The 13922-nt window shown below is 42.2% G+C and overlaps 1 protein-coding gene across 1 annotated transcript in view; it reads left to right on the forward strand.

The window, feature by feature from the left end:
• PPP2R5A (protein phosphatase 2 regulatory subunit B'alpha) overlaps positions 1-13922 on the forward strand; it is a 192112-nt gene that overhangs the window by 126287 nt on the left and 51903 nt on the right. Inside the window, exon 2 of the mRNA XM_019516430.1 lies at positions 4124-4320. Within this exon, the coding sequence (XP_019371975.1) occupies positions 4124-4320 (197 nt within the window). The remainder of the gene's footprint in view (positions 1-4123; positions 4321-13922) is intronic.

Here is a 13922-nt window from a genome sequence, read left to right on the forward strand (position 1 = left end):
ATAATAAATCTGTTTAACGTGTACCACTGACAGGTTGTCTGCCACAGATTGGGACCACTGTCCTAGTAGGTTGTTTAGGGTATGATTTGTTATTTTTTCTGGTTCAAATTGGCACCCCTTCCTCCCAAAAGGAGTATTTCTGGGGGTAAGGGGAGGGACTTTTGGTGGCAAAAGTCAGGGATTAGGGGTGGGACTTCTGGTCCCAAGATGGCGACCAGGAAGCAGGGCAGCTGTCAAGGGGTGGGGCTACCCATATGTCCCTTGACAGCTCACCAAGACTCTAGTAGCCCTCCACCTGAAATATTTGCCCATTTGTTTTAACCAGTTTCAGAGTTAAATGTACAGCTGTTTAGTTTAGTTTGTTTGCATAACTTCAGTTTCATGCCGACAGTTACACTATAATGTCTGAATGTACTTCCTAGCAGCAACTCCCTCTTCCCTTCTGAAGCAGTTGAAAACTCAGTAGCCAGAGATTACATTTTGTAGTAATTCGTTACTAGATAATAGTATTTAGAGACGTATTTTTTCAAGCTCTCTCAAAATACAAGAAATTGGCTAATCAAAGGATCAAGAACTCCAATAAGGAGCTTTAAAAGAGGGAAAGAAACCGCTGCAGAAACAATGTAGAACATGTGGCTCAGTGGACATGTGATAATTTGAAGTACAGCTGTTTGGCATTAGAGTCTCTAAATTATAGTTCTGTAGTTTGATATTTGTAGTTGGACAATGATTTTCCAAATAATAGTTTTCTCCCAGTATTTCAAAAGAAGGTTGATACACAAAAGATAGATTTTAATCTTTTTTTTATTCTTATTTTTATTTTCCTAAAACAAGACTAATGTGTGTGGGTTGGAAAACAATAGAACGTGTTGACTTTTAACTAAATCTAGCTTTCACAATTAATTTAATATTTTTGCTAATCAGGAAGATGTGTATATATTTAAGGAATTATGTAGACTTGATCTCATTCTTCATTTGTACATTTATATTAAAAAGGATGAATTCAATGCTTTTATTTATTTACTAGATCAGCAGGTCTCAACCTTTTTAGCCTTACGGCCCTTTCCAAAATTTCCTGATTTTTAACAGCATTCCAGTTGATAATTGCTGAGATGCTAAGATCCTAGATGGTGCCAGGTGAGGGCCCCTGTGTCCCACTCTTTCTACTGTCTGTCGCCTCCCCAACCCCGGTCTGTGCCTGAGGGGCAAGTACAGCCCCTGCTATCAAGGCAGTTCCTCTGGATTTGCATGCTGGTCCCTGGAGCCCACCTGCCTTTTCAGCCCCTTCTCTTGGTCTTGGTCTTGGAGTTGGGGTTGGGGATGGAAGTGATGAGATGGGCTGAAAAAATGTTTACTAGTATTTTTCTGCATACCAATCGCAAGGGGTAAACTTCTCCAAGAATTCACAGTGAGAAAACTGCAGTGGGTTCTGGGTAAAACAAGGTACAAACTGCAAAAGCGCTGCTCAGGTTTTTTGAGTTTTTACTCTGTAGAAGTACTGTCAGCAGAGGACCACTTCTGAGGATGTTTAGGAGCCTTATATATAGCTGAGTCTGGAACTAATCTTAAGGAGAGCTCCTGTGGCCATAGAGGGCTTTGATGGAAAATGCACACACAGGCTTATCTAGTAGAAAGGAATCCTAGTTCAGTGTTTTCTTATGGATTATAAAACACTTCTTGGGATGACTTTTTACAGTGAGGAAGAGAAAAAAAAATCTGTTGTCCTTTATTGAATTCAGCTATGTTCATTCTGTTTGTAGTTTTTATATTATTGGGATGTTCATACTTTCTCTTCAAAAATGAGTTGCCCACCAACACTATCTTTGGGGAACAGGTAATATTTTTATTATTTATTTCAGAATGCTTAATTCCTGTTGTTCAAAATGGGACTACTGAAATTTTATAGAGCTTTTGTGATATCAGGTTACAATAGACTTGGAGCAAATTTCTTCAAGTAGCCTAGCTACAGACAGCCAAAACATTTAAGAGCAAGGGAAGCTATCTGCATGCCTCAAGCCATGACTCGTAAGAATTAGAATTCTGTATATCTTTCAGGAGAGAGCACTCTCTTTTCCTCTTGCTTCCTTGCTAATTGTCTAATGCAGGGATGTAAAACATACAGCCTGGAGACCGGATCTAGCCTGTGGAAGTGGGTCATCTGGCCTGTGGAGCTTCTTGCAGGTTGGGTGACCCACTGCCAAATCTAGCATCTGTGCAGGTTAACCCAGGAGATTAACACTGCTGGTGTTACTCACCGCTTTATGTGCCACTGAACTTCTGTTTTTTGGTAGCTGTTGTCAATTAAAATTGATGCCAGTTGGCAGTGGGGTGGGGAGTGGTTGCATTAAACCCCTGGAAGTTGGTTGCACCAACAACTGCAGCAAAATGCCTCACAACTGAGATCCAGAAGTGATATTCATATTGGGTTCCTAATTCACAGCGTGTTTTCAGGCAAAGGATGGTATGGCTAAATGTTGTGGTTTTGATTTTCGCCACATTGCCATTCGTCTGATGTTCCTTCTGTCAGTCCTCTTGTGCATTTGATTGGAGAAGCTGTGCCATTGCAACAGATGTTTCAGCAATCAGCTATAGCAATTCAGTGGTCTTGCACAGCTGTTTGCTGCAGCTGTATATATCCCATGCTAGTTCACAGGCTCTCATAACCCTATGAAGTGTCATGGTTCTACTGTTCTTGGTTCAAGCAAAATGACTAGATAATCAGAGTAATACAGGGTAGCTGTAGTAATTTCTAAAGCTTCTCAATGGGGGAAGGCTGCCTGTACTCCCAGAGAGAACTGAGAGTAAAAATTTCTGTAGATGAGATCCCAGCTAACTGATTATTTTAAAGGGTTGGCCATTATAGTGTTCCTAGGATGCAAAAAAAAATTGGTGAGATGAGGGAAATCTTAGTTCTTTGATTTTGTTTTGTTTTCCCCCCCCTGTTGAATACAGTTTTGAAGTTAGATTAATCAGTTATGGCTCTTTCTCCTTGTGGCTATATGCCAAAGTTACAGGGTTATATTTTGAGCAAATATTTTGCAATAAGATTAATAGGTTTAGTAATTGTTATCTTACTACTAATCACTATGCTATCAAGAAAAATACAATACTAGTGGAGGAATGTTTTGCTCAATAGCAAGCTGACAGAGTTGACAAGATCTGATTTTTTACCCTTTTCTTTTTTTAATGAAAATTACAAGACAATGTGTGGTTTTAACTGAACAAAATATCTAGAAACCTTTAAGGCTTAAGGATATTAATTCATTAGATTATCTAGTCTAAAATATGAAAATATAGGATACAGATTTTTTTCTTTGTGATATTGGGGAAGTTCTTCCATGGTATTTTCATTATTTGATGTAAAAAAATGAGTTAAATGCTTTATAAATGGGGAGGAAGCTAAAGATAGAATTCCAGCCCTGCAGATTTTGCAGTTTTTAAATAAACAATATAATAAAGCAAGCGTGTCAGTAGTGTAGCTCCCCAGGTCATATCAGGATCATAGAGGCTCTTCTGGGCTGGAATTAGACCCACTTCTTGTGGGGCGAGTGGTGACAGAGGGAATTAATACAGTTGTTGCTCCCTCCCTGCCCCACCGCTCACCCCCCATTTTTGTCCCCTCCGGGCAGACATGCAGCTCCAGTGAGTCTTTGTAGTTGAGAAGTTGGTCATGGGCCTACCACCAAATTCCCACCCCTCCAGGAGCCCTGAAGCTGTATCTTTGACACTGCTGTAATAAAATTGGTGGATACAGTACAACAAATACATTAATTGAATGATTAGTGCTATATAGCTTTTATATGTGGTGGGGGATGTATGTATATATAAAGTGTAATTTTTCCTATGTTCCCTATTTATGTTACCATATCACTCTTTTTAAAATTCCTTGAACACTGTGGATAAGATGTAAAAACTGAGGTTTTCACTGCATATTAGTGGAACATTTAATTATGTTTACAGTTGTAACAGCACTGAATGTGTGTTTTGCTTGCCATCTGACTTGTATCCTGTATTAAAAATGCAGGCAGGTATGTTGTGTGGGTTACAGCTAATAATTAGAGATTTAAACATTCACGCTTCATTTCTTCTAAAAACATGTTTGTTTGTTTTTCTCTGTTCACAGATGCCACCTCAAATGAGCAGCAAGAACTTTTTTGTCAGAAGTTGCAGCAGTGTTGCATACTGTTTGATTTCATAGACTCTGTTTCAGACTTGAAGAGCAAAGAAATTAAAAGAGCAACACTGAATGAACTGGTTGAATATGTTTCAACAAATCGTGGAGTGCTTGTTGAATCAGCATATGCTGACATAGTGAAAATGGTAAGTAAAATCTGGAGTTGAACTCCTTTGATATTTTTGGCACAGTGTAGTATTACTGATCCTTACAGTTCCTATCTGACTTTATACTGTTGCAACAGTTATAGACCAGTGATTCTCAGCCCAGGGTGTTATGGCACCCTACAGTGCTTAGAGATCCTTTCAGGGGTGTTATGGAGTCCTGCACAACGTCAGCACTATTAGGTGTGCAAACATGATTCACAAGATAAAATTTAGAGTTAACACTATAGATTCCCATGTGAAAAAAACATTCTGACTTGTCATCTTCTGGAGTTTTTTGCAATAGAACAGTTGTTCTATTTTTCTGTAGTCAAGAAAAGAAAACTAATAGCTGGCATTTTCTGAGGGATGCCTCAAATCTACCAAGCGGTGTCTTGAGTCTTGTGGGGTGCTTTGTGTCTAAAAAGGTTGAGAATTGCTGTTATAGACTATTACTATAAGTTTAATAATATTTGTTCATGATAATTTTCACCTATAGAATTGTTTAGATTTGTAAGCATTGTTTAGAATTGTGTAATGTTTTTCTGCTTAAAACTTCATTTGCTCTGATGTAATAAATGCAGCATATTTTAAAATTGACTAACATATGAAAAGCTTAGATTTTGGGCAAGCTGAATGTAGAAACAAATGCAAACACTTTGAGTTCTTCTAGCATTTGCTTGAGAGTGGTAATAGTTCTATGCACTAAAGTTTTTTTTTTTCTTGGAAAGATTCTAGTTGAAGTTGGCTTCAGTGGAAAGGAAGCTTCTCTACAAGAAACTGAATCTACTATATCATACGCACTCCCCTTCTTCCCCTACCCCAAAAGAAAAAAAACAGCTGTGAGAAGCTTGTGTATTATATGCAAGGAAATATAGTGACAGCAGTGTTTGCCACTTAAGCTTCAGCTGGGCAAAAGTGAAAGTCAGGTCTACGTGTGGTTGATAGGAGCTGATCAGTGAACATCATGCTCAAATACCTAGCTGCTGCTACTCAGTTACTTACTACAAGGAAAGATCTTTTCTTCATTCTGCCATTCTTAAGTAAATTGTGCATCTTACTCCAGGGCATATTGTATATGAGCAAATACGGTATTTAGTGTATCTATAATGTTTTGGGAAAAATATGGCCCATGGGCCGTATCTATCTGGCCCATGATTGGTCCCTTGGTCCCACCGTGACCCAGGTGTGGGAGGCAGCCTGAGCTGTGGCATGTGCGGCTGGTCCCACCACTCCAGGCATGCAGTGGGGCAGGGCAGTGTGGCTTCTGGACTCCACTGCCTGAGTACCTTGGCCCCTGTGTTTTGCATCCACCACTGGGGCTGCCCAATGGAGCAGGTGGGCAGGGTCTCCAAAGAGACTGGCTGAGGACCTGCGTAGGCAGTGTACAATTGACTGGGCGGATGGGATGGGGCCACAGATGGGAGGGGAGTGGTGTCTGGGTGTGAGATTGGTGGGCGGGACCAGGGCTGGGACTGGGATTGCAGGGTAGTAATGGCGCGGGAGCAGGGCCTGGGGTAGAACCACGATCCAGTCTTGGCACACCCCTGCCTGTGGAACCAGTGCCCATCACAAGGATATGCAGGCAGTCGATCGTGGCTCTTCCTGATCCTGCAGTGTCACTGCTCTGTGATCCTGGCCCTGCTTGCCTGTCCCACTCCTGGATGTTGCTCTCCATGGTCCCATCCCATCCACCTGGCTTAGCGCATCCTGCCCACATGGGTCCTGGGATGGTCTCCATGGAGACCCTGGGATTGCCAGTTGGTAACAGTGCAGGGCCGGGCCCCAGGGCAGGGTCACTTAGCAAATGTTAGTGAGCTGTTGTGTGGCAGGGGGGTGTTGACCCAGCCCACAACAGCTCACCAAACTCCCTAGATGGCCCTTGGGGCCCAAGTAATTGCCTACCACTGAGCTACACTGTATCAGTGGTTCTCAATCTTATTGGTCTCGAGACATCCTTCCATACCTTTTGTGAATTAAGTGGCACCCAATTTAAAAGCTAACTCCTATAATACTGTACTTGCTTGCTTTGCAAAGGGATCAGGCAGTGGAGGTGAGGGATTGGCTAGGCAGGGACAAGTCTAAGCCTCTACTTATGTACTTATCTCCTCACATCTTGTGGCACTGTTCAAAGGATCTGACGGCACCCCAGAGTACCATAGGACCCTGTTTAAGGAATCACTGCACTATATGAACATCTGCCACTGTTTTGGTCTCTAAACTCTCTTAGAGTATTCTAGTGTAAGTAATCTACTTTTATATCAATGGGATGCACCTGTATGATCCAGAGTATGTACAAACTGACTTGCTTTACATGTCTTCTCCACATAATATTAATAGAATAGGCAAAGAATTTATTCAAAATTATTATTTGGGGTGACACCTTTTATCTTCTTCTTTGACAGATGTTTATTTTTTAGACTTTTCAGATAAGAGATCTATGCCCTGCCCCTAGTTTTAGATAAGAGATAAGATAAGAGATGTTTTTAGCGTTTCAGAGCAATCCACATCATGTATTTAAATCATGACTGGTTAATTACTTTTAAAAAATTTGCTAATATATAGTCTCCAGAAGCAACAGGTAGGGATTTTAATATCTAGAAGCAAAATTTTCACATGTATGCAAGACAGTGCTAAGTAATAGGTATGAAGTTTTAAAGATCCATTCCACATTAACAAATTACCAACAGTAAGAGTTTTGGATAGACTAACTTCTTAAGCATGACTTGTACTCCACTTGTAGAATGTTGGCAAAAATAATTTTCTTCCATTTCTGTTATGAAAGTCAATTTCACACTTCACCTGTGATCACTTTTAAAATTTTTTCAGTCTTTTCAGATACTGAGAGGGGCTAAGTTGGGGAGGAAGGGGGCAGACTGGAGGGCCGCTTAATGAATTTTAGTGTGCTGTTGAGGGCTGCAAGGGTACACCTGTTTTCTGATTACTGTGCACTCTCTTCCATTGTGTTGGGCTGCTTAGTATGCTTATTAGAGGTTGCATTGTGCCTATAGGGAGAAATAGGATTTAGGGAAAATGTCCACAATCTTGACCCAGACTGCTATGATTTAATCAGCCCCTAGGCTTTAAAACTTTTTGTCTTTTCTGAGGAGGCTATCCTTGCCAGTGGTGGGCACTCTTGTTGCTTATTGTACCAGAGCAATGGCACATCCCAGACATGTCTTGATCTTTCATTTCTTGTCCAAGAAACCAAAGTGAGGAAGGCTTGCTTTCAAACTCTTTGAACCTGAGAGGCTTCAGTGACAGCCTCAGACAAAAGATCCCTCCAAGCCTTAATAGTCATTTTCTTCAGTAGTGTTCCAAATCTCCCTGGCAACTGGGGGAAGGCAAAATCTTTGCTCTGAGCCTGGCATTAGGACTGCCTCTTAAGAACTCTCCAGGATCTTTGGCCTCTAAGCAACATATACAGGAGACTCAAGGCTTACCTTTTTGTAGCAAAGTTTTCACAAGATTTTTATTTTTTACTGCATGATTTTTGTGTGTGAAGTTTTTCTCCTTAGAACTGCTAAGCTAAATATTTTTTGGCTTTCTGAAAAGAATGTAAAAGACAAAACTTCTTTCCCCTTAGAAATGACAGATAGTAGGCTATAGTGAAACCCACTCAGCAGGTGTGGAAGCAAGGTCCATACCAAGATGGCTGAGCAGCCCCTGAGATACTCTACTCTTAGGTAGCATCTTTGCTGAAATGGTTGAGCAATCCACATCGAAGCTCCCTTTAATAATACAAGGAGTCTGGCAAGTTAGACTTAAGTGATATATATTCCCCCCTCCCCCTGCGATAAATAACTGTAAGAGGTGTTACAAAAGAAGGCAAGACTTAAGGAGGAGACCACAGCCTTTCATTTATCTCAGAAGTAGATTATGCAACCTCCTTTATGCCTTTCCTTCGTAGCCACTGAAAGTAAAGGCTAAAGGAACAGTATGCAATAATCATCTCATTAATGCTCAGCTGCAAGCAGCTTGGACCAGAAAAAAATGAAAATGGAACCTACAGTTACTCCTTAGATGTGTACATGGTGCAAAATGGGCTGATCTTGAACCCCAAATCACTACTGTTTAAACAGTCACCTGTGAAGCAGAGAAAAGAAACTAGATACTCATTATAAGGTGATGATTAATATTTCTTCTATGATTAATATTTCTGGAAGGAAAATCACAAATATCTATGTATCACTTTGAGGTATAGATTGTAGTGTTACAAAGTGGCTATATCAGGGCAAAATTGATTAAGGCAAAACAGAAGTGCCATACTGGGCCAGACCAGTGGTTCATCTAGCTCAGTATCTAGTCTCAGATAATGGCAGGTGTGGATGCTCTAGAAGGAGAGAATTGAACCAGATATACCTAGAATGATCTAACTTCTATTAATTGTGATCCCTGGCATCCATCACTATTGGCTTAGAGATACCAGGGGAAACATCTGTGACCGTTATGTTTAACAGCTATTATCCATGATCTGTCATCCATGAATCTGTCTTGTCCCTTTTTGAACCTGGCTACGCTATCTGCCTCTACCACCTCCTGTGGCATTTAATTCCACAAGTTAATGACCCATGGCATAAAAAAATCTTTCTCTTGTTAATTGTGAATCTGTCTCCTAATTTCAGTGGGGGCCCCCTATTTCTAGTATTCTGGGACTTGGTGAATAACAGTTCCCTTTTCACTTGGTCCACACCATTTGTGATTTATATTTCTATCACATCTTCCTCCTTAGCTGCCTTCTATCCAAACTAGAGAGTCCTATCTTTTTTAGTCCTAGCAACTGTTCCATACCCCTTATCAATTTTGGTTGCCCTTTTTTGTACCTTTTACAATTCTACTACATCCTTTTAGACATAGCAGAACTGCACATACTACTCAAAATGTGGGTGCACTCTGTATTTGTATAATGGCACAATGATGTTTTCTATTTTGTTTTTAATTCCCTTCTTGATTGTCTGACATTTTTATTGGTTTCTTTGGTTGATGCTGCAAATTTTGCTGACACTTCTAGTGAGCTATCAACCGTGATTCCCAGGGTCTCTTTCCTAAGTCATAATAGGTCGTTCAGAACCCAGCACCGTATATGAGATAATTATGTAAATAATTGAGATTATTTTTCCCTTTATGGCTTACCTTATGCTTGTTGTCACTGACACTCCTCTGCCATTTTTTGCCTACTCACTTAGCTTGATGAGAGATTTTTGCATCTACTCTGTTAGCTTGGGATTTGACTAGCTAGAATAATTTGTTTTTATCTGCAAACTGGGAGATTTCACTGTGCACCCCTATTTCCAGATCATTGATGAAAAAGTTGAACAAAGTTTAGACCTAGCACAGATACCTGCAGGTCTCCACTTTTGACCTCCCTTCATCCTGAAAAGTGACCACTTAGGCCTACCCTTTGCTTTCTGAAGTCTTTGAACCATCTCTCCATTCATGAAAGAGCCTTCCTTCTGATCCCATGGCAACTCTGTTTTTTAAAAAGGCTTTAGTGAGAGACTTTGTCAGAGGTCTTTTGGAAGTCCAAATATTTGATGTCAGCTGGCTCCTGTGTCCACATGATTGTTAACTAAGGATGTAAATATTGTTTTAAAAATATTCATTTAACTTCCTCTAATTATATTAGTTAAATGGTTAACCAGTAGCACAGCACCTTGGACACACCTGCTGCTGGGAACAGTTCCTGACTCCCCAGGCCCTTTGACAGGGGGAGACCCAGGAAGAGGCAGTGGTAAGCCCAGCCAGACAACACAACCCAGTTGAAGCCCTGATTGGGAGGGAGGAAGCACCTGTGAATGAGCAGCTAATTGCTTAATTCATGAGTCATTGGACTGCCCCGTTTTTCTTTTAGGCTATGGGTACTAGTCTCCTTCCCTCCTTCCCTCTTGCTTGCCCACCCTGCTGCCTTCCTGTTCCTGCTGGGGCACTGCACAGCTTCCTTCCTCTGTTTCCCTGCCAGTCTGCGCCAGCCCCAAGCTAAATGATAGCTGGTAAACTAACTGGTTATCACTGCACTCATCAGTGAAATGATTAATCGTTTAACCTTTCATATCCCTATTGTTAACACCCTCAAAGAACTCAAGCAGATTGGTGTGGCAGGATTTCCCTTTGCAAAAAAATGACTCTTCCCTTGCAGATCATATTGTCCATGTGATTGCTGATTTTATTCTTTATTATAGATTCTACCAACTTTTCAGGGATGGAAGTGAGACTCACTGGTCTGTAGTACCCAGGATCACTTCTGGAGCCCTTTTCAAACATGAGCTCCATGACACTCCCATGATTATTGCGTGTCCCGTTTTAGCAGCTTCTCTGAAATCCATAAGCATTTCCTGATCAGGGGGTCGGCAGTACAACTCTAATACTATGTTCTTTTTATTCAAGTATGGAATTTCTACCCACAGAGATTCTGTGGTAGTTTTCTTTTCAGGTAAGATTTTTGTTGTTGCTGTCTATATTGTCCTTAACATACAGTGCCACTTCTCCACCTGCATGTCATTACTATATGGCTTGTAATCAGTTATAACAGTATTCCATTGACTGTCATCCTTTCACCAGGTCTCTGAAATGCCTTTTAGGTAGGGGTGCACTGATAAAGATTTTTTTTGGCTGATACCAATAGCCGACTTTATTAACCAGCCATATTAGCTGATACTAATCTGATAGACGATTATGCAGCCCATCTCAAGTCCTGCCTTGCCCCGCCTCACCCTGGCTAGGCAGCGCCTGTCCTTCCCCAGCCCCACTCCCTCCCTCACCATGGTGGCCTCAACCTGCCCCCCACCCCATGCCCCTTCCCTCCCCCAAGGCCCTTCCGCCCCATAGACTAACTGGCTAGATGCTGCTTTCCAAGCTGCGGCTGTGCGCATGCGTGCGGCATTTATCAGTGACCTTATCAGCTACTTTGTCCAAAAAAAGCCAGTTGCCAATGATGACAATTTTCCTTTTATCAGTGTTGATCTAATATGGACTGATATGTCAATGCACCCCAACTTTTAGGTCAAAGTCTCTATTTAAGACCAGGCATTCTGGTTCACCCATCTTACCATATTTTTTGCATCTAGCATACCCCTTTATATACTATGGACCTTGATTTTGAAGGGGAGTCCGAAAAAAAAAAAAAAAAAAAGTCTTTGAACAAGGAAAATGCATGGCAGCAGTTAGGGAGCTGAACCTGTTCTCCCAAGGCTCCTGCCAGCCCCTGCTTGCCAGTTGGGCCTGCAGACTGACTCAGTGTGCCAGGTCCAGGACCGTGTGCCACATCTGACCCTGCATGCTGGCTATGGAACCACATGCAGGTTTGGATCTAGTGCACTGTCTTCTGGGCTGTTTGCTGAGCTTGGGACCATGTATTGATTATGGGTTGGACCCAGCACATGGCTCCAGAGCCAGTGCACAGTCCCAGCCTTGCCCAGAGGCAACATATGGGGTCACTGCACATGACTCTGGAGTCAGTATGCCTGGTTCAGGGCCAAGTTGGACCCAGCTGTCTGAGTCCAGCCACATACCAACCCCACATGCTGGCCAGACCTGGCATGTGGTTGGGGAGGGGAAGCTCCTTACAGGTCTGGAAACTTGGTGGCAAGGGGCAGAAGTAGTGGCAACATTAATCACCATGGCTTCCAAAGCTGCTACCACTACTGCTCTCCTCACCGCCCCCTTGTCAAATTTCTAACCAAGGTGGGGATCCTTTTTCATTGTCTGTAATGCAGATCTCAATTTTCCCCAGTTGGTTTTGGGGAAAAAAGGGTGAGGGTTATATGAAAGAAAATATGGTAGTTTGTAGTGTTCTACACACATGCCAGAAGCCTGATTCTCAGCCAGCATAGCATGGCACTCTGGGGTGCCATGATATCTTTTCAAGGGTGCTATGGAATGCCACAGTGTTAACACCACTGGGTGTGCAGACATGATTCACAAGATAAACCCCCAAATTTCAAGTAATCCACAGGGTTAAACAACAATTCTGAACTGTTTTGGTCTTCCTGAGTTCTTTGCAATAGAAAAATTACTGTATTATTTTTCCATAATCAAAACATGAGTGAGACCTAAGAGCTGGTATTTTTAGGGGTACCTGGATTTTAATGTGGGGTGCCTTGAGTCTAAAATGGTTGTGAACCGCTAGTGTAGAAGCACTTAAATTTTGCCCTTGTTCAGCTGCCCGTTACTGCTCATGCTATTTGATTGGGACTAGGCATTCTGACTTATCCTCACTTGTCTACATTTTATCCCTTTTGCCCTTTACTGTCCTCTTCAAGATAGCATAGAATCTGAACGATGTCCCCTTTTGGAGTTGTCAGCCCAGTCTGTGTGCTCTTCCACACCTGTTGAATGAACAGAGGGAAGGATTGCCTGCTTGTGGCATAATGAGGCAGAGCTAGCCCAGGCGCAAGGGAGCACAAAAGAAGAGGAGCTGGGCAGCCAGGGGTGAGCAAACAGGGAACTTCTAGTACCAGATCCAAAAAGATATTAAGCATTTAACTCTATTGAGGTTTAAGCTATTCAGTTTAGGTGTCTCAATAGGCATTAGCTGCCTTTTCTTACATAGGAGGGCCAATGCATGGAAAGATGCATCAGAATGTAAAGACATACTTTGCTGATTACAGCCAGAAAGAGCTAGGAAAGAGCATTGTTGCGATGAGAAGCATAGGTCCCTTTCTAGTAAAACAAGGCAAAAGATTCATAATGCCATTGATGCCCTTCAGTTAAAATATAGCTTGTATACCAAATCAACAATATCTAACACCTTGACACAGATTAGTTGAAGTTAGGGATGCAAATACTGATTAATTAAGTACCCATTTAAACTCCCCTAATGTTATTGGTTAAACCAGGGGTGGGAACATTACAGCGTGGATCTGACCCACCAACTAATTGTATTCAGCCAGTGGGTGGGTGGCTGCAAATTCATGGCATCCAACCTGTGGGCAGCTTCTGAATCTGGCCACTGCATGGTGCTGGACAGGTGGGGCTGTTTTTGCCCAATTCTGATGTGACGGTGTCAGCTGTGAACCCAGGTGGATGCTGGGATTCTTGCTGGGATCCCCACTGCGAACCTGCTGGCCACATCCACAGCTGATGCTGGCACCTGCCTGAGGCTGCTTTCTGCACACCAGGTGGGTGCTGGCATAAACTGTGAATGCAGCTGGCATGTTCCAGGTCTAGGGGAGTATTGGGGCTTGCTGTTGCTCTGGGAGGACACACCCACATACGTACCTCATACCCCACCATATACACACCCACCCCCAACCACACCCCACATTCTTCCCCCCCAATATACAAGATTGTTTTTGTAGCTCTTATAGAGGTGATTGCATATACATGACACAAATGCATAATCAGGACAAAAAGTATCTTTTGAAATAAAATGTAAATACATTATAGTAGATGTTTGACTTTTTTAGTATATGATTTGGTTTTTTTTCTGGTTTCAAGATGGCAAACCCCCACTCCCAAAAGGGGTACTTCTGGGAGTAAGAGGGGGACTTCTGATGACAAATATCAAGGGTTAGGGGTGGGACTTCCAGTCCCAAGATGGTGATCAGGGGACGGGGCACCTGTCGAGGGGCAGGGCTACCTTTGCAGTCCTCAATGGCTCACCAAAA

The sequence above is a fragment of the Gavialis gangeticus genome, unplaced genomic scaffold (assembly GCF_001723915.1).
Source record: "Gavialis gangeticus isolate Ggan-Ray unplaced genomic scaffold, GavGan_comp1, whole genome shotgun sequence".
NCBI lineage: Eukaryota > Metazoa > Chordata > Crocodylia > Gavialidae > Gavialis > Gavialis gangeticus.